Below are 27,389 nucleotides of genomic sequence, written 5' to 3' on the forward strand. Positions count from 1 at the left end.
CAAAATTGACTTTTTTTTTGGTTCTATAGGCTAAAAAGTTTGCTCGGAGAATAGACGTTTTTCGAATGGGGAGGCATTTACTTTCGTAAAAAAAAAAAAAAAGCTATTTTTGCAGAGACTCGAGCAAACAATTATTGCTAAAAAAAAAAAAAAAACCCGCGTCCAAAGTGTAAATTTCAGACAGTATATTCCAAAGCATGAGCAAACACATTGACCAATTTTCGTTGACGAGTGCCGCTATCTTCATGTTGAGGTCGGAAACTTTTCAGACAAACCTCGTAACTAACTGGAAAAACGGGCCTCGTAAGCGTAACTAGCGAAACTGTCCAAATAATCAAAAATCGAAGTACCAAATGTGTCAGTACAGCTCATACATGGTCTAAAGTTAACATTTCAGCTAAAACCATTAATTGCCAGGAAAAAAAAAATCAATAGCATTGTTTCAGATATTTCTTGAAAAATAATCATTTATCAATGGTTCGAGTACAATTTTATCTCATCGTAGGGTTTTCATCAGTACTAATAGATCTTAAAAGAAAATTTAAAAAACTGTTCACGGTAACTACGTGTGGACGATCGAAATAAACTACTATGTAATATAGTAGACAAAGTGATAAAATATTTCCACGCAATTTTTTTTTTTAATTCTTTGCGTCACTAAGGTACGATTGAGGAGCAAATAAATAAACGGACTTCTCCTTTGTATCTATATAGTATATATACAAATGAAATGAATAACATTAAGTGTAAATAACTCGTTAGGCATTCATGGCATCTGCCATATATGTAAAAGTGAGCCCATTTCTAACATAAATATGCCTGAAAGTAAAAAAAAAATCATCTTGTTTTAATTGAAAGATTATACTCAGTTGCTGTGACGTGGAAAATCCTCATAAGAAGGTTGATTATAAACTGAGGCGAGTAGTGAAACTTGTCTTAAACAAAAGGACACAGAATTAATAAGTTAGTGCCTCGCGTCGCCAGGTACTCACGCCTCGAAGTTCTCGAAGAACTGCACGGACATGAGCAGGTGGTCCAGCACGAACGTCTCCAGGTCGATCCGCAGCATCCCGCGCAGCCTGCTGACGGCCTCCGCCTCCAGGTCCGCCGGCGGCGGCGGGGGCGGGGGCGGCTGCGGGGCCGGCGCGTGCTTCCTCCTGCTGCCGTCGCTGCGTCGCGCCCCGGAGGACCTCTTCGGCCTGCGGATGAAGTTGCCCATCGCCCGCCGGGTCACAGTCCGCTCATCTCGGCCACACCAGCACGCACTTTTCCTCCGCGATCTCGCCCAAGTGGCCTCCACGTATCCGATCCCGCCTCTTTTAAAACGTCGGTTCGTAATCTTATCGAGGTGCGATCCTCGCAGATAACTCCCTGGCCTCCCGTCCAACCCGAGCCGTTGGGCATGCGTGGTGGCAGCCGTGGGAGTTTGTTTTTGTTTGTTTTTTCCTGTTGCGACAACTCACGACACGGATTCCTCCGCGCCGGAAGTTGCGTCACTCTGGCGGCCCGTGAGCAGAGCAGTGCAGTGGTCTGATCTGGACATTCTTCAACCGGCCGTAGAAAACAGTCGCTGCACGCCACTGCAGAGAAATGAAGGCAAACGTATTTGCAAATGCGCCGCTGACTAGCTAATGCCCGTCGAAATGGAGTGGCAAAGCAAGCGCGTCTCCAAATGGGACCGTAGTCCCAAGTATATTTTATTTTTATTTATTTACTTAAGTTATTTAATTAGTTTCTTAAACTTTTCTTCCATAAAGAATTGTATGGAAATACTGAAGTTCTGTATAAGAGGCCATAAATTTTGTAAATATTCCAAGGCCAAGATATGCCTTAATGTGATGTTTTGCAACTGTATCATTTTTTGTAGGAAACCCTTCCTATAAAATTATTCATGGAGCCACCCCTTTTGTCAAAAAAAGGGGGGGGGGGGGGTAAGTACCCGGTTGTTTTGAGAGTCTATTTAATGGTTGGGTTTACCCTTTAGGGCGAAAATGGCCCTGAGATTTTTATATATATATGCAAAACATGTGTTGGTTTTCTCCTGATTATCCCTGTCAATATTTTGTTGGTTTTCTCTCTGTGCCACTGATTATTCCTGACAAAGCAATCCCTGCATGTAATTTTTTTGTAATGAGACAAGCAATTTTATTCAGAGTTGCTCGTACTTAGTGAATTCCTGTTAACAAATCAGCATTTACAATATTTTTTTATCAGGTGGACTTCAGAGAATAAATATGAATTACTCAAACGATTACTACACCTTGGGACAGCTGAGAAACACTATCATGCGAGACGATTTCTCAACCCCTTGATGTCTAGCGAAGCCCTCCTTCTCTTGCGATCGTGTGAGCATCCCGCATACCACGTGAAAGAGTGACTGCCTGTACAACACAGCATGGCGCGACCACTATTGACAAGAATCGGAACTACTTGAAACAATTTTTTTTTTGCATGAAATCAATTAACTTTCGCAGCTGAAATGAGTTATTGCAGCCGTTGGAGCTTTGAAGACTTGTAGTCTCGTAGCCTCGTAGCCTCATAGCCTTGTAGCCTTGTCTCGTAGACTTGTAGCTTCGTAGCCAAGTATCCATGTCGCCTTGTAGTCATATAGCCTCGTAGCCATGTAGCGTGGTATCCATGTAGCCTAGCGGAACTTTACGATCGCATCCTACTGAGTTGAATGTTCATGTAAATGTACGACCTTTTCGTTAAATTAGAGGTGGGTCGAAAAGTATCAACCTCATACTTTGGCACTGATACGCGCCTGTATCAGGAACGGCAAACGAGTACACTTGAAAAGTATCAAGTACTTTAGTATCAGTTCAGAATTCGCCTTGAACAACACCACGGCCAATGTGCGCAGAACCCGATCGCAGATGACGGTCACTTGGGCGGAGCTTGTGAAAGGGGAGGGAGCAGGAAGGACGAATAAGGGATAAAGAAGGGAAATAATGTAGGGGAGGAAGCGCAGGGGAAGGCGTTGAAGGAGAGGCGCAAAGCGAAATTGTTACGAGTCGTTTGGTTATTGTCCCACATCAAAGTACGCTCAGTGCGCAGTGCGTGCACAGTCTCTTTTCAATAATAAAACTAATGAAATTTTAATATTAAAAAGTACATTAATACAAGATATAATATTTATATTTGTGCACCTAACAGCTATGAAAATGCAAATAAATTCTCAGTTGACACTAATAACAGATGTAATCAACATATGGACTTTTTTTCCCGAAAACAATTAGTAACTAGTGTTTTCATACATTAAAATATTAAGATTTTATCAAAAATTAAAAATAAAAAAACAGATACGTACATTAGTGAGCATACTATATCAATGTTTACGTTTCAAATGTTTCTTCAGATTAGTCGATGATGATTTATAACTCAGTTTTTGTTTACACAAATTACAATTAGCAAACTCATTATTTTCCGTAAAAAAAAATTCCACACAAATGAAGTCTTTTTCCTGCACTTATCCATTCCTTATTTCACTATAAAGATACTAACTACAAAGCATGACAGCCCGCAACAATGTACATGGTGGTAATTAATACACGGCCAGGACGAACTGCAGTGAATGTTGAACTGATTGATACTGGCTGTATCAGGCGGGCATGAGAGTAACAGAGGTAGAGAATTACCGGGCGTGATAAATAATGTATCAGAGACACCGATACCTTTTACGCTGGTGATGACGGCACGGAGGATGTGTACCCTGTAACGAGAATGCTGATACCTTGTCGCTTCCTGGGACCGCTACTGCTCTGATACAAAAGTATCAGATACTTGAAACTAGGTACATTACTGTATCAGTATCAGGTTTGAACAGATACCGAAAATTGCTGTAACAACCCACCTCTACGTTAAATACGCGTAGTCATGTCTGTAGTATCGAATCCCTCTAATGAGATATTATCTTTCTGATGGGACCATATCCCTCTGATGAGATCGTATCCTACCAAGTTGAATTTTCGTCCAAATGTGTGTCCGGTGTGTGCATTGCGTGGCCAGTGTGTGCATTGATTTCCGGTGTGTGCATTGTGTATTCAGTGTGTCTGGTGGTCCTGTGTGTGTGTCCGTTTAGACGAATGTATGTCCGGTGGTCTGTGTGTGTGTGTGTGTGTCTGTCCTTTTTGTCGAATGTATGTCAAGTGTGTGTCCTTTTTTTCGAATGTGCGTCCTTTTCATTGATGATGCTTTGCCAAGAATGTAATCAGGTTATGATTTTCCACGTGGTTCGGAGACGCCTGATTTATATGCCTGACATTATACATGACTGACATTATACATGACTTGTTTGAAAGTTTTTCCAAGTATCGGAAAATTAGACCTCTTGACTCAGAGACGCTTGGCCTACACGTATGACATTGTGCATGACCTGTTTAAAACAGTTTCCCCTGAAGGCAGTGTCTGTACTCCTGTCGTCCTGCAGGTAGTTACCACGTTCACCGCCAGAGCGCCGCGCACGCTGCCTATAATTCGTGTGGGTTAGATATTCGCATCATGTTACACAGTAAACAGTTGTAAAATTGGTTTATTTAATAGGTCGTAGATGTAAGTTGTATTAATCAGATTATGTCAAGTACAACAGCTTACCAAATGCAGTTGGAGCACTTGCGAAAAGCAATAATTCATTATTCATTGCTGTAGTGTAAATTGTAGTTCATAAATACATTTATATCTCAACACCAAGGTGACATTTGAACGTAAAATAAGAATCACCGTAAACTTAAATTAAAATGTTACGCTATAATTATTATAAAACATGCTAAGTAGACTTGTTTAATTTTTTTTACCATGAACCTCAGTGCTGTGCTGACAATAACTTTTTTATTATTTTAACTGTCGAATGTTTGATAGTCGGAGAAATTAACTTCACACAGATGGCCTTCGTGATTTCGTAGCGAAGCCGTTTTCGTGTTTAATTTTGCCCTGTATTGTAATTGGTTCGATTGTTCCTGGAACACCTACCATCGAAAGTACTTTGTTTGTGTACACGCGCGTGACCCTTGGACCGAGTGTAGGCGCTCCGTATGCAACCCGCCCAGCGGGCGTGTGTGGCGGCGTTGTCGCCTGGTGAGGCTAGCGTGTTGGCTCGCTTGCTTCAGGAAACAGTCTTCACAGAGGCCTGTTCGAAGCGGCACACAGTGGGGCCAAATCCGAATTCCCTGGCCAAAAGTCAAAAAGGTTTGACAGTTGGCGCGAATTATCGTACTCGGGGGTTTTCGGGGTCGCTGAGTTCAAATCCATTGTTGTTACATCGAAATTCGAAATATTTACTTCGAAATTACTTCTAAAACGGCGAAAATGTGCCTTTGACGCAAAAAACTGTGTATTTGCTGGGTTTCTGAGGTCCCTAATTGTACATCTTTAAATGTTACGTCAAAATTTAATAACATTACTTCGAATTTTAATCAAAATTACTTCGAAAATACCACAACATTGATAGTAGCGTTAAAAAATTGTCCCCTGAATGATTTCGAGGTCGCTGAATTCAATTTGTTTATTTTTACATAAAATTCGAACTAGTTACTTCGAAACTACTTTCAAACAGCCAAAACGAAGCGTTTGACGCAGAAAACGGGATTTGGTTGGGTTCCCAACAAAACTGATAGCAAATCTGTTAATGTTGCTTTCAAAATTCGAGATGACTTCTCCACAATTTGTTCGGAATAACTTTGGAAGTGTCAAAACATTATTTGCACGTAAAAAGTAGAGCCTCGGGGTTTATGAGGCTGCTTAATTCAAATACCATAAAACTTATTTTAAGCTCGCAGTTTTTACCTTTAAATTGAAGTGGTCATTTGGAAATTGATTTTAAAAATTGAAAAGTATAAGACTGACGAACAAAAACCGGATGTGATTAGGCTGAAGGCAGTGATTGCAAATCGTTTGCTTAGGTTTTAATTTGACACGCACATTAAAAATAATTTTGTAAACTTTTTTAATACCATAAAAATTAAATAGAAGCTAACAAGTGGCTAAAATTTAACTAAGAAATTATTTATGCTTCCATATTTTTTTAAAGATAAACAATCAACAAAAATATATTTACTAAACAAGTAAAACAGTCGAATGATAATGAAATCTCTTTTGATGTGTAGCTGTCTTTGGCTAAAATGGCAATGCAAGAAAAACCCTCAGTCTTCCTCAGATTCACTATCAAGAGTACTGGTGTCACTTCTACTGTCATCATCAGGTTGTTTTAAGAGGGCAACAACATCCGATCCCCACTCAGGCTGCCTGAGAATCTTTTGGGAGTTTGCCGTATATCAGAGATAATCGGATCGGAGGAGGCGAGCATTAGATGAAAAACATCAGCATTTGTAGCTATACGTGAAACTTTCCGAGATCTATATCTTCGGTAGTGGCGGAAATCTTTGTTCCTTGCCTCTTGAGCTTCCTCGCTCAGCATTCCGATGGGAAGCGGACAGGCTTTGATGATGAGTTGCAATTTGGTATTCGCCTAATCAGTGGCTGGCAGTGGTGCTATCTCTTCTGAAATTAGGAAGGTCATGGTCGTCATTAACACACCGTAGTAATTTGTTTAATATAGGTGCGAAGAACAAACAATGCACTTTATGCCTAATAGTAGTATTTAGTACTTTCCAATGGCTTTCGCGTTTTTTCTTTACAAAACTCGGTCTGGCATGGCCTCAGCCAGACAAATAAACAAAACTGTACGCGCGAAAATCCGAAGTACAACTAGCGCCAGGCAGCGCAGGGCGTGCTTGGTAAATCGTGCATCAAGTGTACACATGTCGTCTGCTAACACAATTGTAAGAAAATACATGCTTAACACATTTAAATATATTGCAGATTAATGGTGATATGTTATAATGATTTATAACAATTATTGTTTGCAAATAGTCACGGTAAAAAATATTTATAAACGGTACATAACAAGTGGCTATTTCTTACGCACAACTACTGTGCGTGGAGATCGGCAGCCACTCAAAATGTTTGTTTAGAGTCGGCTTTGTTTATTTCAGAACTCAGCTAAGAGTGAACAAAGAATAATAAAAAACGATGATTCATCTTTGTTTACCACCTGCGAAACTTTCCAGTCAAAACACGAGGACCAACAAAAACACGCGTGGCGGTCACCGTCGCTCGCAGCCCAGTTGAGTTTCTGCAGCTGAATATACTCCACGGGCAAATTAAAAATTATGTATCTTTCAAACGAGCAAGTTTGAGCAAATGCCGTTTTCAGGGCTATATAGGGTACATATTAGGGTACCTAAAAACACAAAAATCTGGTTGGTTGAAATCGGGGGAAATTTTGTAGCTCAAAGAACAGTTAGGTTTACTTAAATTTTACCGTTATTTTATTAAAATACGTTACTTTGCAAGGTAGTTGTAGCTTTCCCGATACGAAATATGTACCCTAAGAATCAGAAAAGAACGTAGATTAAGCTACCTCTGAGAACTCTAAAATGTTGAACCAAAAGTGAGTGCATCAATCAATAAACGACGTTTTTATTACCTAATTTTTTTCTGAAAGTTGAGTTTTTCGTCTTCTCTCAATTACTGTGCAAAAACTATTCGTCATAACGAAGTTATTTGTGCAATTCTTGATGCCCTGGACACTTATATTTCAAAATATAACTACAGGATTCACGAAAAAAAAATTTAATTTTAAGACTTTTGGCCAGGGAATTCGGATTTGGCCACACTGTGCGGCATAGTGTTCGAACTGAATCTCTGCTCTGGATACTAACAGCTAAGTTTAAAACAAGCTATTGCTTCTAATTATACAAGACAATATTGTATTTGCTAATGTTTATTTTAAAAAATATTTTCATTGGAATTTATTTAGTTTGTTTATAAACGATTTCAGTATTGCCTTAAATCGACGCATGGGTTCTTGTCATTATGTCTGAGACAGCGTTAATTATGAAATCTGGATGAAGACTACATAGTGATATTAAAGGAAAAAGGTAATTTACGTAGTGGTAGTGTTAACCTCTTCGTTGTTATAGTAAGACCCGTTTCGCTTTTTCAGTCCAGCTGAATCGACTTAAACGTCGGAACGTTATGTTTAATATGCGCTCGAGCATCATTTCACGTCCGCCCAGACCAACAAAACGCGAGGTCTATCATTAAACAATATTATTTATAAATGAATGATTTTATACTCTATATTCATGAATAATTTGATATTCGATTCAATATTTCCAATTTTTTTTCCTTCCAAATTATTTGTTACCAATAGATAAGCCTAAGATAGATAAGTCTAAGACTGCAGAGTGTGAAGAAGCCTTCTCCTGTCGCTGGAAACCCTTGCCTAGCCTACTCGTTTACTCTCTTCGGAGAGGTTGCCATCCGCCACTGGAGGACAGTGGTAAGCGAGAGGTTCGCAGGCATGCATTGTATGCGCGGTTGTGTTCGGGCTAAGGACCCGTCGCAACTGGCTCACCCATCCTTCCTAGAAGTAACACGAAGCCTCGGATGGGGGCGGTCCCTGTGATGGGCGCCCCCGCTCCCCGGACACGGGCGCAGGATGACGTTCCTTGCGCCCACGATGTCCCACAAGCACATCCTGTGGGGGAGGTTGGAGAGAGGGTGTTGTGCCCCTCCTGCCGAAAGGACCTGTCGTCGCGTACGCTGCCGAACCGGCATTACACAGAAATAAATATTTCATTTTATTTCTCGAATACAAGTTATTTTCAAAATAAATTCACTACTAATATTAAGGCTTTCTTTATTATTATTTACAAACATCTGCACACAATTCAAATTTTCAAAATGAAAAAATTCAGTTGCAAATTAAATATTAAGTGGCAGCTACCATATACTCTACATGTACTCTGATCAGTCGGACTATTAACAAAAAAAATATTAAAAAAATTTAACATGAATGCGTCTAAGATTTATTGTTTTACATTTAACAAATAATGAATTATTATGATTTAAAATTATTATTAATATTGTTACGAACGCGAGGACCCTAACACGCGCCAGGATCGGAGCTGACTGGCGGCCCTGCACGGCCACTGGCGTCACGTGCAGTCCACTGATGTAAGGCATGCCACGCGTGTCTGGCCGGATTACAAGGGTCGTCGCTACCCCTGCCCCCTTCTCACCCTGCGCATCGTCATCCCTCGACCTGTTATCTATCGCTGAGCGGCCTTGGGAATTCCGCGGGACGCCGCGCGAAGTGGCGTGAACAAGCGACGTTATTCTCGATGTTTCGGGCGTCGGGTCGGCCCGGGATGACGCGACTCGTCACAGCCGCTCTCGTCAGTTCTGGAAAGACGACCCACTAGTACTTAAGCAGCCACGTCGGCCTCAACGGGAGTTCCGCGGAGTGCCGCGAGGGTTCCGAGCGAGTCCCGCGACAGTTCCGGAGTTCCGAGAGTGAAGGGAAGTGCGACATCGGCGAAGAGGGTGACAAACACCACACCTCCCCCCCCCCCCCCCCCACCACACCCGAGAGTGGCGCGCGAGACTGTGTGTGTGGACAGGCTCGAGGTAAGGTGCGAACCACTATTGGGCCTAGCTCCAGTGAGGAGTGTGAACTGTGGACTTGGCAGATATTGAGTAACTTGAGAATAAACATTTTTAAGTGCATTTATTTATTATTAATGTAAATATTAGTCATTAATAAAACTTTAATGAAACTTAATTGTGCTATCCTTTTGAACCCAGTGGTTCTCCCCACATTATAAATCCCAACAGTATTTTATTTTATGTATATAACCAGATTAACAAAACTACTTTCAAACTTAAATTTTACTGGCTTAAGAAAATACATTACCGAGTTTTTCTTCTTTTTTTTTCATTTTCTTTATGCACCTCTTTGTTGTGGTTCCATGTATATACTTTTTTTATTTTTCTGTTTTTTATAATTTTTTATTTGTGAAAAAAAATTCACTGTATGTTAAAATTGTGTCCAAAAATATTCTATATTTGTGAGAATATTGATATTAAATTTGAAATTCAATTTGAAGTAAAAAATATTCGCAGAATCCTATCCATCATAGTTGGATAAAATAAAAAAAATACTATCATTGTGTACTTAGTTTGTAACCTAATTAATGTGCATGTTTGCTTAGAAATTATTTAATTTCAAGTACTATACACATGTTTCCTTCAAACTCTAAATTCCAACTCCACCACAAGTTCCCTCTCTGCAGTGCTGGATACACATTACCTTTTCAATCCTCGAGCCAAGTGTGTAGCTCAAAACTGAAGGTGAGCACATGCTTATCTCGGCGTGAAACTGGCGCCGGCGTGCTTGTTGATCGAGACTAATTGTGTGTGACTGCATGTGGAGGCGTCGCTAGGCGGTTAGTGGCACTGCTGTCTCCGAGCTCACTTCCTGCGATGCCTGTTCCAGGCCGACCCTGCCAGGCTTGGTTGGCGAGTTAACTCTTTGTAATACTAATGCATGTTTTAAACATCTCAAAGAAAAATGGATGTAGTTGTTTTAAGACTTATTCAGTATTTAAATGTAATTTTGTAGTGAAATATGTAACAACAATTTTCTTAACTGGCATTTTTTTTTTTTTTTTAATTTTGCAATTGATTTAATAATTTCTCGTGCGATTGTATCGCTTACGTGTTGGCGGCATTACAGAAGTCAAATGTCTAGAAGTTAAGAACCTGTCTGATATCGAAGTTATCCTTTTACAAAATGGCAGGGTTCGTATGCTTCCTTAATATCCTTAAAAAGGCCTTCATTTTCTTTAATTGAAAAAGTGCCCTTAAAAGTCCTTAAATTTCACTAAATATTTTTTAACTCCTTAATAAAGACTGAGAGAATGGAAGTAATGAATTAATGCGGGCATTTTGATGTTCGTTTGTTTCCGACTTGGCAGAAAACACTTTGTGCATGCGCAGTACATTTAGTGAATTTCGGGCTACATGATTAGATTTTGTGAATAAAAATATTTTGAATTTATTTATTATTATTTTTTTTTGGTTTGTATCACACATGTAAACTGAAAATGTGTGTTTTACTATCTTTCTTTGAATTTATAAAGTAAATATGATCAAATTAAATGTTAGGCTTCAGATTTTGGATGGACATTATGCTTGGTTTAGATATGTGTTCCAGGGATGATTGTGGACAGAACTAGTAAGAACTGAACTAAAAAGGGTAATTTTTTTTCCATTAAATATTCAACATTGTTATTCTATTGAGGGATTTTATGATATTGCAAATAGTTTTGTACTACTTGATATTGGTGAAAGTGATGAAGTAAATGGGTCCTTAAATATTTATTACTCGAGAGGGTGCAAAACATGAATGGTGTATGCGCTGCTGTTAACCAAATGGCTCGGGTCTTATTATACTCGGAGATCCCGTCATCCCCAAGTCTTGCATCCATCACTGGCGGATCCAGAGGAGAGGCCATAGCGGTAAGACCCCACTCCCCCTCCACGAACCCTAAACTGATTTCCTAAATTTATTATCATAGTTGACCAAATGTACTAAATATTTCAATTCTAAATGTACTTAATTGTATTAGAAAATTTAATGTGGCCCTCCCCTGACCAACATTCAGGGTCCGACCTGGGCGTCCGTAGCTGGGGCATGCTGCGATGTAGCTTCGTGACAGCTTTAGAAACTCGAGCACCGAGGCGCATCACAACTCCCTCTCGGGCGTAGAGCGTGTTGGTTGGTGGTGATCCGACAGATCTGTTGGCGTGCATGTGTACTCTGAGGAGTTCCGGAATGTCGAGGTCAGTGGGGAATCGGCCAAGAAAATTTTATTGTGATTTAATGTTTATGCAATATAACATAACGTTTATTGCTGGTTCTACTTTTAAGAAGCCTACATAGCAAATGTGGTTGATGTAATGTATACTGCTGTTTTCCTCGGTCTGTTGTTTTTTTAACCACAGTCTGGGTCATTCTCCTAAGTTTTAAAATCTAAATGGCAGTATAAGCTATTTGCTTGAATGAACCATCTTTTCAAATAACTTGCTAAGTTAGCATAGTAAATATTATTTAAGTTATGAATGTGAATAGCCAAAGTTACCCATATTGTGCAGATATTTTTTTTCCCCAAAAGTAGTCTATGTTTGATTTTATTTTGCATTGTTATCCATAATGTGCCAAGACATAGTCACAAAGCATGAATTGTACTTGAATTATTATCTTTGATTTTTAATATTTTTTTAATGGTAGATGAACATTGGGCAGTGCCACCCATCAGTGACTATGACCATAGAGCCACGATTTATATTTTTATTATAATCTGATTTAGGTTTAAATCAAAATAACTACTTTTGATTGCTGATAGACATTTCAAGTATGATTCTTAAACCAGAAAGTTTTTTGAGGTATTCTCATGCAGTTCCATAGACTGAATACCCGGAGCATTTTTATATAAAACAAAATTGAATTCTTTTTTCGTACTACATATTATTGTTTTGGTATATATCAATGATAACCCATTACATTTTTCAAAGACATTTGTTAGATGGGTTCTACATAACATTCCTGCTGAATTAGCAAGACACAAGTTAGTACAGTCTGGATGCTATACTTTTATTTCTTGTTCTTTCTGCATTTCATGGTATAAAGAGTAATGTTTTAATCATAATATACTGAAATAATATTGGGTTTGGGTACAATACTTAGGTTATTCATGATTTTGTAACAAAAATTATTAGGTACTGTATCTAATAATTTGGTCAGGGTGAAGATTTTAAAACTTCCAAAAAAAAATGCTAACAACCCTTTTTTAGTTTTGGTTTTTGAAGTAAAACTTCTTTGGGTGCGATGGGAGTAAAATTTCAAGGCTGAATATTATTGCAACGTTCTGACGCGAAAAGGACAGTCAGTGATCGCTGGGCAGCCTTAAGCGGGCTCCACGTGGTGGTGTGTGGCTCAGGTTGAACCCTGCCATGCTGCTGGGATAGGCGAGTCACTGCGGTAGGGACCCGCCTGCGCCTGACGCCACCCGACTTTCTGGCATCTAGTAAGGGAGTGTTTGGGCAGAGGGCAACACAACGGGGTTTGAGCTTATTGTTGTGCACCACGCCACAGGCCATATTCACAAGAAAATGGTGTTCTTTAAGTTCATATATTGTAATATTACTTGTTTAAATCTGTGTAAAAAAAAGTGTAATATGTGTAATTTTTAGCTGAGTAACTTGTTTTTTTCTGCTGGTATAATGCTTTTCACGTTTTAGTTTGACAGGGTAATTATTTATCACTAATTATTATTTGATTAATTAAAACACACACTGTATTGTAATTATGAGCCCAGGACTGTGAAAATATGTTAATTCCAACCAAAAATATGCTAGTTAAAAAATTTATAAACAAATCCCGTGCATAGAATATTAATTGATTTTATTTCCACTTTGTGGCAATGTTGTTACAATGTAAAGAATTACCATGAAGTTGGTCCGTGCCGTTCAGTTTTCGTGTCGTGGGACAGCAAACATGTTACTCATTGTTCATTCATTCGACGGCAGAACATTATCAATGCCTATGAATATATTGCAGTATGTCTATGTAGCTTATTAGCAGAATTTTTTGCACTATAACTCAATGATTAAGATGCTATTCGCAGAACTACAAAATCAGTCTACTGGAATGCTCGATCACAACTAATTTATTATAATCAATCCTAGCTTTGATTTCTATTTACTAAACCAATTTTCTTTATGGTGTATTTCAAAAGTGAGTAATATTTATTGTTAACTAATCAATATTGATATATCAATAATTATTGATACTCTGAGCTGCTATTTTAAAGTGAGTAATAATTTTTGTTTGTTATTTATTTCTATTTTAATAAAATTTATAATAAATACAAAAAGTTGAATTTCTTAAATGCTTGTAAAATAAATGAAAACCAAAAAACCACACACTGTGTTATTTTCTTATTAAATTGTATCAATGATGTTGCTGAGTAATACTAAGTAATATTATAAATTTGTGTTGATAATAGAAATTATTGAAGTTGATTTACTTTTTTTAATGTATCTAAATTTTAGTAAGAATGGTTTTCATGCTATAGGGGTCCTGAAAATCTTAATATAACATTTTATGATGTAACTATTTCAAAAGTAAGTAATATTTATTTTTTAATTAATTATTATTGATTGATCAATAACTATTTATATCCTGAACAGTTAATTTAAAGTGAGTAATAATTTTATTAATTTATGTTTTTTTAGTAAATTGTCTCTCTCTTTCTCTCTTTCTCTCTGCCATTTTACCCTTTATGATATACTTAAGAGTTGAAGTTTGAATTTTCAAAGAAGTTTCACTTCTATCACATGTACTGAGTTACTCACTCCTTTTTTTATTATACAGACCTATAATTAATTACCCTATAAACAGTTCTCTGCGTGACGTTGAGTTCTCGGACAATCTGTATGAATTTTCTTCTAACTAGACTGTGAATGTACTTATATTGTTAACTAGACTGTGAATGTACTCCTATTGTTAACTAGACTATGAATGTAGTACTTGTATTGTTAACTAGACTGTGAATGTACTCATTGTTAACTAGACTGTGAAGGTACCTGTATTGTTAACTAGACTGTAAAGGTACCTGTATTGTTAACTAGACTGTGAAGGTACCTGTATTGTTAACTGAACTACGAATGTACTCGTATTGTTGCAAGGGTTCTCAGTGCGGTTCTTTAGTTGTAAGAAGTTGGGCAAATTTTATGAACAAAAGCCTGTTAAGAAACCAATCGGCTAGCAGAGGTGTTAATAATGTGCTTGGTATTTCCAAGACTGCTTATCATCTCAATCTGGGTGTCGAAGTGCGAACACGACCGCAATCTCGGCTAACACTGATAAGATACTCTAGGCCAAGAAGTCTGCCATTTGGGGAGAAAAATTAGCTAAATGCTGTGGGATAATCCGTACAATGTTTTAAGTAGTGCATTTTCTGCTCACATAGAAAAGTAATCAGACTCAAACAATATTTTATTTTGAACTAGTTTACTAGTTTACAATTCATTTCAAAACTCAAAAATACTACTAAAATAGTAAATAAAAATCACATTTATAACAATTTCCTAGACCCTCAACCCATCAATACAGGTTCCTAGGTTTATGAAATTGTTAATTTAAAATAATGGTGAGATTATATTTAGAGCAGAGAGAATAAACCAAGGAGAAAGAAGATTATTATGTATTTAACTTAACCAGGAACTAACAGTATATATCCAACTTTAAATGTAGTGTCCACGACCAGTGTTTTGTGCTTAAAAAAATCACAACTAATATTCTACCTTTCTTCAGATTTTGGCATTTCAACCCTGAAGGATTAATTTTTGGTGATAACTACCATGCGTTTTAAAAGTAGAGTAACTGTGCTACAATTTGAGCCCAGAACTGTAGCCCCAATAGTTTCCAAAATAAAACTTTTCAATATTCATCCATTTTTTGAACTCTGAAATTTTTAGCTTTATTTTGTTGTTCTTTGGCAATTTAGACTCTTGTAGGCTAATTTTCTTCAGGAAATGCTTCCCTTTCCCATATTCCAGTGGACCCTGAAGGAGTTTGAGGGGACCTACAGATGAACCACCCCCTACATTTTTCATATCTCTCATTACTAGCCCTGATCTTGGTGTTACATTATCGAAGCCTTGTCTGAATGATTCATGACCATAAACTCCTTCCCTTCCAACCATTTCAAATATTCTGAAAATAATTTATATCAGGTAATATTGTTTTGCTCCTCTTACTTATTATATAGGGAACTAATAAAAGAAAATGAGCATTTTGAATGATTATTTTAATTTCAATTTCAAAAAATGTATTCAAAATTCAAATGCACTGTACTGTAATTCGGTCAGGGCCAGATTTACAAAAACCTTTCTGTCCAAAATTGTAACAGCAAAATATGTTTCAATTTATTTTACACAGTATTATAAAATTATATATATATATATATATATATATATATATATGTGTGTGTGTGTGTGTGTGTGTGTGTGTGTGTGTGTGTGTGTGTGTATATAACCATAACTACTTTTAACTTCTAAACATAATAATTGATTTGTCAAAAAATAATAGTATTGTTGAATTTGGAAGAAAACAAAGAGCATTTATGATGTTGATTAGAAAATCAATTCAAAAATAAAATAATTGAAAAAATAAAATAAAGTAAAGGAAATAATTATCTATATGTTTAATTTCTGTAATTGAAAGTACATTTTCCCCCTCTTGTAAGGGCCTGGTTGAGCTCCATCGGTTTCTCCACTGGAAACGCCTGCAGCTCGTTTTCACTGCAGCCCTTGCAAATAGGTTATACCACAGTTCATCAAGATTCTGGGTGTTTGGATTGCCACCGTACAGAGCAACTATTATCTGCTCCTCTGCTGGCGTAGAGGTGTGTTGAGAAAAATGGCAACTTCATTTTCAAGGTCCAAGTTTTCATGGACCATAGACAACATTTTCATCTTCCCTTGGCCGAAGAATGCGTATGTAGAGTCGTACCCAAAAGAAAAAGCTCTGGTTTTGATGTGTATTTTGAGGAGAGGATGTTGGAATAGATCACATCTGTAGCTCTGCTTCTTCCACAATTCTTAAAATAAAAAATAAAAAAGGGGGTTGTCTGTACAGTCTGTTTACTGACGATAATTTTACGTGATAACGTGATAAGAAAACATTGATGAAAAATTGCATACTACTTTATTTTCAAATATTATTTACAGTTTTTACAAATTTAATTTAAATAATTTGTTTAAATATAATCACGACAAATTAGTTATAGAAATAAACTGAAATCAAATCAATGTCAATAAATTGTTAATTTGAAATTTCGAAATTGGACAAACAAATCAAATTTTTTAAATTGCTGCTTTTAAAAAGCCCGCCTTAACTTGTTTGATATGATAGAAGATTTTCTCGCACGGTGGTTGGCCGGTTCTTGCACGCTCGGCTCAGGCGGAACATTACAATGAGTCATGCCTTTTCGTCCGTGCAGCCGGCGTTCATCGATTTATAAGATGTTATCACGTCAAAAAAAAATCTTATGTTGATTTGAGATTCCAGTACGCATTACCAACAAGTCAATGTCCTCATCAGCGATTAACACCACATCGTAAGAAGAGGCAAGAGTGACAGCTTTAGTGATGATGAGCCCATTAGCATCTTCTTCCTCTGCCTGCAGTACTCAAATGTTATGGTTTCCCATTTCAAGTAGATTTAAAAGAAATACCATCTATTGTAGCCGTTACCATGGTGCGACTTCCAGAAAATTTTTTATATATTTTTACGTTTCATGCTCTATAGACCCCAAAATCAGTCAACACAAAAGTATATTTATATATATCATATTTTTCTGGACATAATAACTGCCATAATTTTCACTTATTACTTTCAAACTGATACATAAAATATAGTAATGAAAAATCATGGTTGAGTTCGTTAGTGGGCGAAATCCAACCAAAGGGGTAGCAATGGGGAGTTGTTTTTTTTAAAATTGCTATTGCTCCCGTAATATAACAAATATCACACATATTAGAACGTATTATAACTCTTAGAAGTAATACCAAAAACTTTTGTCTAAATTAAGTTTTGATACGACCAACCATAACTGAAAGGGGTGGGAAAAAAACAAGGGTTAGAGGACAAAAAAAAATCATACCTCCTTTTGTAGGCACACAATCTGTACATATTGTTTATAAATTGTATAATTTTTATATAAAACTTTTGTCTGAAACATTTTTTGATCAAACGAACCATTGCAGTGAGGGGATGAAAAAATCAGTGATAGGAAAACAAAAAAATCATAACTCCCTATGCAGACACACCATCAAATCCGTTCAAATGTTTTGTAAATCGTATAATTTTTATCTAAAATTTTGGTTTGAAACAATTTTTTTAAAAGATGAGCCATTGTTGCGGGGGTTGAAAAAACAGGGGTAGAATTTTAGAAAATTAATAATTTCCGTACCATTTACACATTTACACTAATAAATTAGTTCTGATTTATTGTAAAATCTTAAATTATCACTATGTACAACTTTCATATAAAATAATGTTTTATACGACCAACCATTACTGCAAAGGTGGAATAAACACGAATTAAATGACAAAAAATTTATAACTCCCTTAATAAGCACACTATCAAATCAGTTCAATTTGTTTGTAAACCTAATAAATATTATCTAAAATGTTTTTCTGAAACAATTTTTGATACAACCAACCATCACTGCAACAGGTGAATAAAGAGGAGTTAAATACAAAAATAAATTAATAACTCCCTTAGTAAGATTACCATCAAATCCAATCACATTGTTTATATATCTTATAATTTTTATCCAAATCTTTTGTCTGAAACTATTTTTGATAATATAAACCATTGCTGCAAGGGGTGAAAATAACAAGAGTTGAAAGACAAAAAGTAATTACATTTTTTAATAGATATAATATCAAATACATTATAATTTATTGTAAAAATCCCTAAACTTTATCTAAAACCTTTGGCTGAAACAAGGGTTAAAATAAGAAAAATTCAATACTTCCTTATTACCAAATTCGTGTTCGAATTTATTTTAAACCATCTTAATACTATCTTAAACCTTGGTCCAAAGAAAATTTTTACGATGCACATATTAGTGCAAGGGATAAAAAATAGTTTTTGAAGGTAGAAATTTTTGCATAACTACCTTAGTAGGCAGAATATGAAATTCATTTTAAGCTATTAATTGCTAGATGCATTGAATTTATAAATATTTAAAATATTCTCACTGCATGGAATATGAGAAAATTTATTTTATCATTTTGAAATATTGGAGAACAATAGGATGTTATGTACATTAAGTTCTAAAAATCTTCCAGAAGTTTATAGAAGTTTAAAAACATTTCCAGAAGAAAAAGGTACTTCAAAATCTACCTACGCCTAAAGGCTGTGCCGAGAGATTTTTAACCGACTTCAAAAAAGGAGAAGGTTCTCAATTCTTTTTTTTTTTATGGTGTGTGTGTGTGTGTGTTTGTGTGTGTGTTTGTTACCTCAGAACGTTCGACTGGGTAAACCGATTTTGTTGATTCTTTTTTTTATTTGAAAGCTGGTGCTTCCCGTGTGGTCCCATTTCAATTTGGTCCAGTTCTGACAATTGCATCCATTAGAAAACCATATAAGTCTTAAATTTGCATTAAGTATGTGCATGAAAAATGGACGAATAACTTAAAATCATGCCAACTGATTTCAATGATTCTTTTTTATTGGAAAGGATGTACTTCAAGGGTAGTTTAATGAAAGTTTGGTTAGATTCTGATTATGGGATCCATGACAAAGTAACGGACCTCTTCAATTCTTAGCAGCAAATTAACGATACTTGGCCAAATTTTTGATAATCTATCCAGATATTTTTGTCACCTACCGTAACGTGGATCAAGCTGAGACGGTTTGCACGTTGCTCTTCTGTCTTTTTGGATAGACGATCGTGTATCACGCTGAGTCGGTGGGCATGTTGCTCCTCAGTCTCATTCGATAGACGATCGTTGATCAAGCCGAGATGGTGACTTGGTTTTTCAATATTTTTCCTGTTAAAAACTTTTTCACGTAAAGCCACATTTTTGAAAGTCTATTTTTGCGCTATTCGCAAGTCTCTTTTGAAATTGTCCTCGGGGTAGATTTCTTCTGTTGAGATAGGCGTTTCTCCCTGACTTTGTTTGTTTCGTTTAAACGGCGCTGTCTCATATGAGCAGCACGTTTAATAGGTCTACCCATATTCAGACAAATTAGTTAGTGTTCTTCAGATTCACTAAAAATCAAAAAATATACCTAATTTTAACCAAAAAAAAAGGACTTAAAAAAACTATTCCAAAACAAATTAATATGCACTAAAAAGTAAAAAAATAATTGCGTATTCTTCTGCAACTTAATAATCAACTTACTTTTTCTACTCATCAATATGTAGGTACAATCTATGTGTTTACCACGCAAGAAGGTAGGTATAATGTAGTTACAATTATTGTTATTTTTGGAGTCGGGGTCAGCCAAGGGAACACTACAATATTCCTAGCAATAATAATACAAGAATACTTCAAGAAATATTTTTTTTACAAATAAACTTTTATATGAACGACAATATACTGTGAGTACTGTGACAGAATACCAATACCTAATTAAACCCATTTACTAATTAACTTTTATACGACAATATACTGTTACAATATCTGCGACCTTGAAACGACATAAATACCAATACCTAATTAAATCAAACAAACAAACTTTAATATGACACTATGCTGAGACACAATGTAGCAAACGGTGATAACGAGAATATAGCCAATATTAAACACAAGGACTTACCGTAAGGACGGTGTAATTTGTTGGGTTAAATTTGAAGTGTGACACCCACTAAAAAAACATTTTTAGGAAAATTACCTTCCATTATTTGGCAAATTTACACAATTTTTAAAATATTGGAAAATTTTGCAAAAGAGAATTATTTGTACATACACAGTACTTCCACCTTCATCAGGAATCGCCTCTAACAGAATTAAGCAACACTGTCTTATCATCATCATCATCATCATCATCATCATCATCAATACTTTGTTTTGTTTTGCTGTACTACCTAGCACTACAGTTATTTGTTACAAAGATGTTAATGAAAGTAGACCTCTTAAAGTTATTTTTCAGAAATTTTCATGTGATATTGTCAGGTAAGTTAAAAATGGCAGCAGCTTAAAGAAATTTCCAATAGGGCTGTTATGAAAGCTAAGAACAAATAATGTGAATTGAGTCATGGGAGTGAGATAACTACACTGATAACTTAAAGTTTTGGACATTGCTGGTTCTGTGGAAACTCTAACTTTCAAAATAAAGCACAAATTTGAGGAGAAAAATATTCATGGTTTAACCTGTATAATTCGTGGCTTTTTTAGATTATTTATTTCAAAATATTATTAGAGCTTATTGGTTAATTGTTATTCCAAACATATATACGTTTAAAAAAAGGAGACAAAATTTGGCTTGTAACCTTTCATTGAAAGAATATTTGCATTGATAAAAACTCATGGATTTATGTTTTAGCAAAAAAATTTGTTCAAATGTTTGAGTGATAAAAGTCATGTTTATAAAAATGAATATACTTATTTCAAACAGATTATTGGGCTGTGCTAGGTACAACAAATAAAGTTAGATAGTTATAAATATTGGGAGATAATTTTTGCATGGTCCAAATATTACATCAATTGTTTAAGTGCTTTCAGAAATGCTGTTGAGCAATTGGTGTTTAAACCTTGATTATACTTATATATATATATATATATATATATATATATATATATATATATATATATATATATATATATATATATATATATAAACACCTTTGAATTTATGGTATTTCAGACATTGTAGTTTCTATAAGCTACCAATAGAATTTAATGCAGTGAATTATAAAAAAAATTGTGTATGATCAAAGATTGGCATGAAAAGGTAAAATTTTAAGTTGGTTTAGTCAGCATATAAGCTGAAGAAATATGTAAAGTCATGAAACAGAATGTTTTGAGAGTCTGTTTGACATTTGTATTGGCGTGTTATCAGTGACTGACGTGGTAATGAACAATTGCGTACATATTAAGCATCAGAGAGAGATAATTGGCAGATTATCAGTCCATTTTAACAGAAAAATAATGCAACTTGCAGAGAATCTTGCATATGTTAACTATGGATGTGAAAGCTTAAGATGTATCATGATTCCATGGTTTCAAAGGGAACAGCTTTCGAAAACCAAAGTTTTACCACAAAAGAAATGCAAATTACCCTGTTCTGGCGGGACGGAAGGAAACCCCCAACTATCCTGGTTTAAACATAAAGATCATGAGGGTTGACCTCAAACCCTGCCAGCCGGCACGGACAACTGTGTGACGTCTACACTTCATCACACGGCCATGCGCAGCTGTGGCTGGGCCGAGGTGCCGGGCCTACCTTTCTCTTCCTCCAGAACAGCCTGCAGGTTCCCTTGAGCGTGGCTCTCTGTTGTATCAACACTTTCAATGCTCTGCTCAGCCTTTTCTCGTTCAATTAGCGATACATAGTGCTTGTTGTGGGCAAGGATATTTCTAAAAAACAATATTTCTAAAATTTTCACATAAATGAAAGTACAAAATGGTAGATGTAATGTTTTGCATAATTTGTTGCTTGACTGTGTAAACATGAATAAAACCACGAATGTTGAGACCTAATTGATTAACTCACTGATTCGATCTGTGGTGTTGAAAGTGTGCTGAGACTGTGCTAACGTGCATACCAGCGAGTTGAGACTGCTGATATGCATGCTAGAGTGCTGAGACTATTTTGAAATGCATGTCTGTGTTGAACGAGACAGTGCTGACATGCATGCCAGTGTGCTGAGACTGTGCTGACATGCAAACCAATCAGTTGAGACTGCTGATGTGTGTGCTAGAGTGCTGAGACTGTGCTGATGTGTGTGCTAGAGTGCTGAGACTGTGCTGATGTGTGTGACAGTATGTTGAGACACGGCTGATGTGTGTGCCAGTGTGTTGAGACACTGCTGATGTGTGTGCCAGTGTGTTGAGACACTGCTGATGTGTGTGCCAGTGTGCTGAGACACTGCTGATGTGTGTGCCAGTGTGTTGAGACACTGCTGATGTGTGTGCCAGTGTGCTGAGACACTGCTGATGTGTGTGCCAGTGTGTTGAGACACTGCTGATGTGTGTGCCAGTGTGTTGAGACACTGCTGATGTGTGTGCCAGTGTGTTGAGACACTGCTGATGTGTGTGCCAGTGTGTTGAGACACTGCTGATGTGTGTGCCAGTGTGTTGAGACACTGCTGATGTGTGTGCCAGTGTGTTGAGACACTGCTGATGTGTGTGCCAGTGTGTTGAGACACTGCTGATGTGTGTGCCAGTGTGCTGAGACTGCTGATGTGTGTGCCAGTGTGTTGAGACACTGCTGATGTGTGTGCCAGTGTGTTGAGACACTGCTGATGTGTGTGCCAGTGTGCTGAGACACTGCTGATGTGTGTGCCAGTGTGCTGAGACACTGCTGATGTGTGTGCCAGTGTGCTGAGACACTGCTGATGTGTGTGCCAGTGTGTTGAGACACTGCTGATGTGTGTGCCAGTGTGTTGAGACACTGCTGATGTGTGTGCCAGTGTGTTGAGACACTGCTGATGTGTGTGCCAGTGTGTTGAGACACTGCTGATGTGTGTGCCAGTGTGTTGAGACACTGCTGATGTGTGTGCCAGTGTGTTGAGACACTGCTGATGTGTGTGCCAGTGTGTTGAGACACTGCTGATGTGTGTGCCAGTGTGTTGAGACACTGCTGATGTGTGTGCCAGTGTGCTGAGACACTGCTGATGTGTGTGCCAGTGTGCTGAGACTGCTGATGTGTGTGCCAGTGTGCTGAGACACTGCTGATGTGTGTGCCAGTGTGTTGAGACACTGCTGATGTGTGTGCCAGTGTGTTGAGACACTGCTGATGTGTGTGCCAGTGTGTTGAGACACTGCTGATGTGTGTGCCAGTGTGTTGAGACACTGCTGATGTGTGTGCCAGTGTGTTGAGACACTGCTGATGTGTGTGCCAGTGTGTTGAGACACTGCTGATGTGTGTGCCAGTGTGCTGAGACTGCTGATGTGTGTGCCAGGTGGAGCCAGTGCAGTGGACCTTCGAGGAGCTGGACAGCCCGTCGGGCGAGCCGAGTCACCTTGCCGACTTCCTGGCCAAGAAGCACTTCGACCTGGTGATCAACCTGCCCATGAGGAACGGCGGGGCGCGCCGTGTGTCTTCCTTCATGACACACGGCTACCGTACCCGACGCCTGGCCGTGGATTACTGTGTGCCGCTCGTCACAGACGTCAAGTGTGCCAAGCTGCTCGTCGAGGTCAGTTGTCCTCGCGCCACGTTGAGTGGTTTCGAAGCCGCTCATATTAAGGTGCAGCGGTTTGAAAATAGTTCATTTTGACCATGTTGAAGGGCTTCATATATGTTTTTTTTTAATGCCAAATCTCTTGAAAAGTTGGCATCGCACATATTTGGAGGATGTTTTCTTTTTGTGCAAAAATGTTTTGTGAATACCTTTTATAGTTTCCTGTGTACATATTTGAAACATCCTACAGCACTACCCTGCACCAAGTAGGTGGACCCCTTAATGAGGCAGCATCGAAACATATTTACCTTAGTCCCTGTCTGCCAACAAAGGGCACCAAAGGTAATAGAGGTGTCAAAGCTTCATTCTTCTATCTCCCCTTGTTGCACATATCAGGAACCTACACACTAAACCTGGGCCATTAGTTTATTTTTAATTATGAAAACTTTTGAAATCTTTTTAATGAAAGATAAAACATTTGGTAGTTAGACAGTATTAATAAAATTGTAGTATAACATGTTGGCCACAGCAGAAATTTAAGGCCTCTATAATTTAGTTGTATTAGTAATTGAGTAAAATTTGTGCTGTAGTGGAGAGTCCAATGTGTATATAATATTGGATTATAATGTGACAGTTTGGAAAGAAATTTTAAAAATATGCATGTTAGGTTTGGCCAAACCGGTTTTCTGCACACTGATGACCTGAAGAACAAGACAAATCATGAGACTACTTATTGTTAGAAATGTCGGAAAATGTAAACAACACTCGGAGTATCCAGCAGATGGAAATGTGACAGAATAAGTAAAGATAGCTTCATTGCCACACACGAGACATCTGCGTTCAGTAACGATACCCCTCTGCCTTCCCGTTGACTAGTTGTCTCCGTCAGAGATATCCATTCAAGTTTGCATCATGTGCTCATATCTAGAATTAGCACTCTTGAGTTGCTGTCTTCATTTTTTTTTAATGAGCCATTGCAGCACTCCAAAATTATTTATTTTTCTCCATCATATAAACTATAATTTTGCTAAGACTTGTTGGTTTGTGTTAGGAGTGATAAAAAATGTTATCAGTTTCTTTCAGGAGACTTTTAATGGCTTTGACATGTTCCCTTTTTTTTACTTTTTTTTTAGTGTGAGGCTAGTGATTGGATTATCTGACACTTGTTTTGATGCCACAGATTACTGGCTTGTGCAAAATAATGATTACAAAGTGCAGTTGACTTCATTATCAAACTTGAGACAGTGCTAAAAATAATGGTCTTTGTACCTATATTGAGTGTTTATCTTTTTTTTCCCCCTTCTATTCACGTGTTGGTGCATGCAGAGAAATTATTCACTGATCTACTGGACAGAATCTTATTAGCAACAGAAAAATTTAACTTTTGAAACTGGCTTGTACTCCCAAATTTTACTCCCAATTAAATTTCTACCTTAAGAAAGTATCAAAGTATTCTAATGTTACTACAATCCATTTAATTTTTACACTGTACAAAGTTTTTCGTTAACCTTCCAGTATTTTTTACAAAGAAGTGTTCGCAATTGGGAGATTCAGTGTGATGGACTTGTTTCCATCATTTTGAACACTAGTATTGTGTGCTGAGTCAAGCTGCTAGTAGCAATGTGACAAGACAAAGTACCTGCCCAGTTAAGTTGAATGTTTATTACAACTGACACAACTCTTGACATTTCATCCTAAGCCAGTTGTTTATTGGTGTAGCGTAGCGAGGTGACGTCTGTACTACCTGTTAGTGGTACTACAAGAAAACTAAATTAAAATATCTACACAATTCTCACTGTATATGGTTTGACGTTCATGATGTTAGAGACTCTGGCTTTAGAGATTAGTTAGTTGCTGTACCCTGAAGGTGCGAATGGAGAATGAGTGAAAAATTAAGAAGTCAAGAAAACTTCACTTTTCAAAGTTTTACAATATGTAAGATGTTCTTACATTGTCATTTAGGTTCCAAACTTACCGTTCATTTAAATATAGTTAAAAATTATGCAATATATGAAACATTATCTGTACTTCTATTCCTATTTTTTGGAATACAGTTGAAACAGTATGTAAATGAACAGTTTAAAGGTACTTGCTATACAGAAACTACAGAAATACTTACAGTGGTTTGGTGTAAGTAGAGTTCTGAACTAGTCAAAAATTTGTTTATGCAAAACTGGTTGTTACCTCCAATTTTGATAAATAGGGTTCTAGTACACAGAACTCAGGGCTTCTGTAGACAGGGAAAAGTCTGGGAATTGAAACAGTATCATAAAAACCTGAAAAGGGCAGGGAAATTTTAAATATCCAAGTACAAAACAGTTTTAGTAATTTTTGATACTATGCAGTATATTAATGCCTTAAAACAGGATATATTTTAATCATAAATTCATGTGATGTTTATAACTAAACTTGAGAGATACAAACAACTGTTTGTTAATTTGAAGCTGAATCAAATATCTAAAGTCTTTACCCCCATTACAATCAATAATCAATAATGGTACCATTTCAAATTTTTGATGATGCAATATTTTATGCATTATCTTTTTACAAACTCAGTATTGGTTATGGAAATTTTCATTAAAATGATGGTGGAGCAAACTTGTCTATTTGGAGGAAAACATTTTATGCTCAATTTTGCATGTTATTTTTATATGTCTAAATATGTTTTGATATTAATTAGTGTATGATTATTTTTATGTTTGTTTTTTTTTGGGGGGGGGGGGGGGGGGGGAAATGTTGGATGTAACCGGGAAAACTGGGGAAGCTCAGGCATGTGCGCCCCAGGGCCGGGCAACCCGGGCCACTGGGCAGGGCCCCATGCCTAAAGGACCCCGCACCTGCCTTTTTAATTTTTATTTTCCTTGTTTGGGTTTCTGTGAAAAATATGTACATTAATGGACAATGGAAGAATTAAATTGTTATTATAAAGAAGTTTAAAGTGCTGGTCCGTACCTTTTGCTTTTTATTTCAACTGAGTTTTCGTGATTTTTGTTAAAGAAAAATCTTCCAATATTTTACTGACCCATATGACGCGATTTCACTGGACTTTATAAAACTAACCCTTAAGATAAATTAGCTTAACCATGGTAGAAATTTAACCAACAGGTTAGCTTAAAATAAAAAATTTTGAAAAAAAATATATATTTTTAATTTTCCGGAGGAGTGCTTCTGAACCTCCTTTCATGGAGAATTCGCCCCAATAAAGCAAACACCCGGACCCCGCATATCCTAAGCCACCACTGAGCTCGGGAAGTCAGTGAAGTAAGTATGTGTGAACCCTGAAGACTATTCATTCAGAACTGGTCCAGTTACATCCAGCTTGGGTTCTAGTACACAAAACTCGGAGTTCCCGCAGAATTTTACCTGGATGGAAAAACCAATTTTAAAAAAATCAATAAATTTATTTTCTGCACCAACCTTAAAAAAAAAGCGGTGTCTCGTACTGATGACTCTAGGTTCCAAAAATTTCAGGATGAAAGATGTTCCACGGTTTGCACTAGTATCTTCCAGGAGCACAATATATTTTTATAGGGTATCCATGTCTGATGGGAAGATCCCTGGAAGGAGTGCGGTTGCCGAGGCTAGCTCTGACATCTCAAGGTCAGACAGAC

The 27,389-nt window shown here is 37.1% G+C and overlaps 1 protein-coding gene across 2 annotated transcripts in view; it reads left to right on the top strand.

Annotated features, from left to right (window-relative positions):
- LOC134530556 (multifunctional protein r) overlaps nt 1–27,389 on the top strand; it is a 163,279-nt gene that overhangs the window by 104,312 nt on the left and 31,578 nt on the right. For both annotated transcript variants that reach the window (XM_063365482.1, XM_063365483.1), the window contains exon 21: nt 23,557–23,793. In XM_063365482.1, coding sequence (XP_063221552.1) covers nt 23,557–23,793 — 237 coding nt within the window. The remainder of the gene's footprint in view (nt 1–23,556; nt 23,794–27,389) is intronic.

This window comes from Bacillus rossius, chromosome 3 (genome assembly GCF_032445375.1).
Source record: "Bacillus rossius redtenbacheri isolate Brsri chromosome 3, Brsri_v3, whole genome shotgun sequence".
NCBI classification, from domain to species: Eukaryota; Metazoa; Arthropoda; class Insecta; order Phasmatodea; family Bacillidae; genus Bacillus; species Bacillus rossius.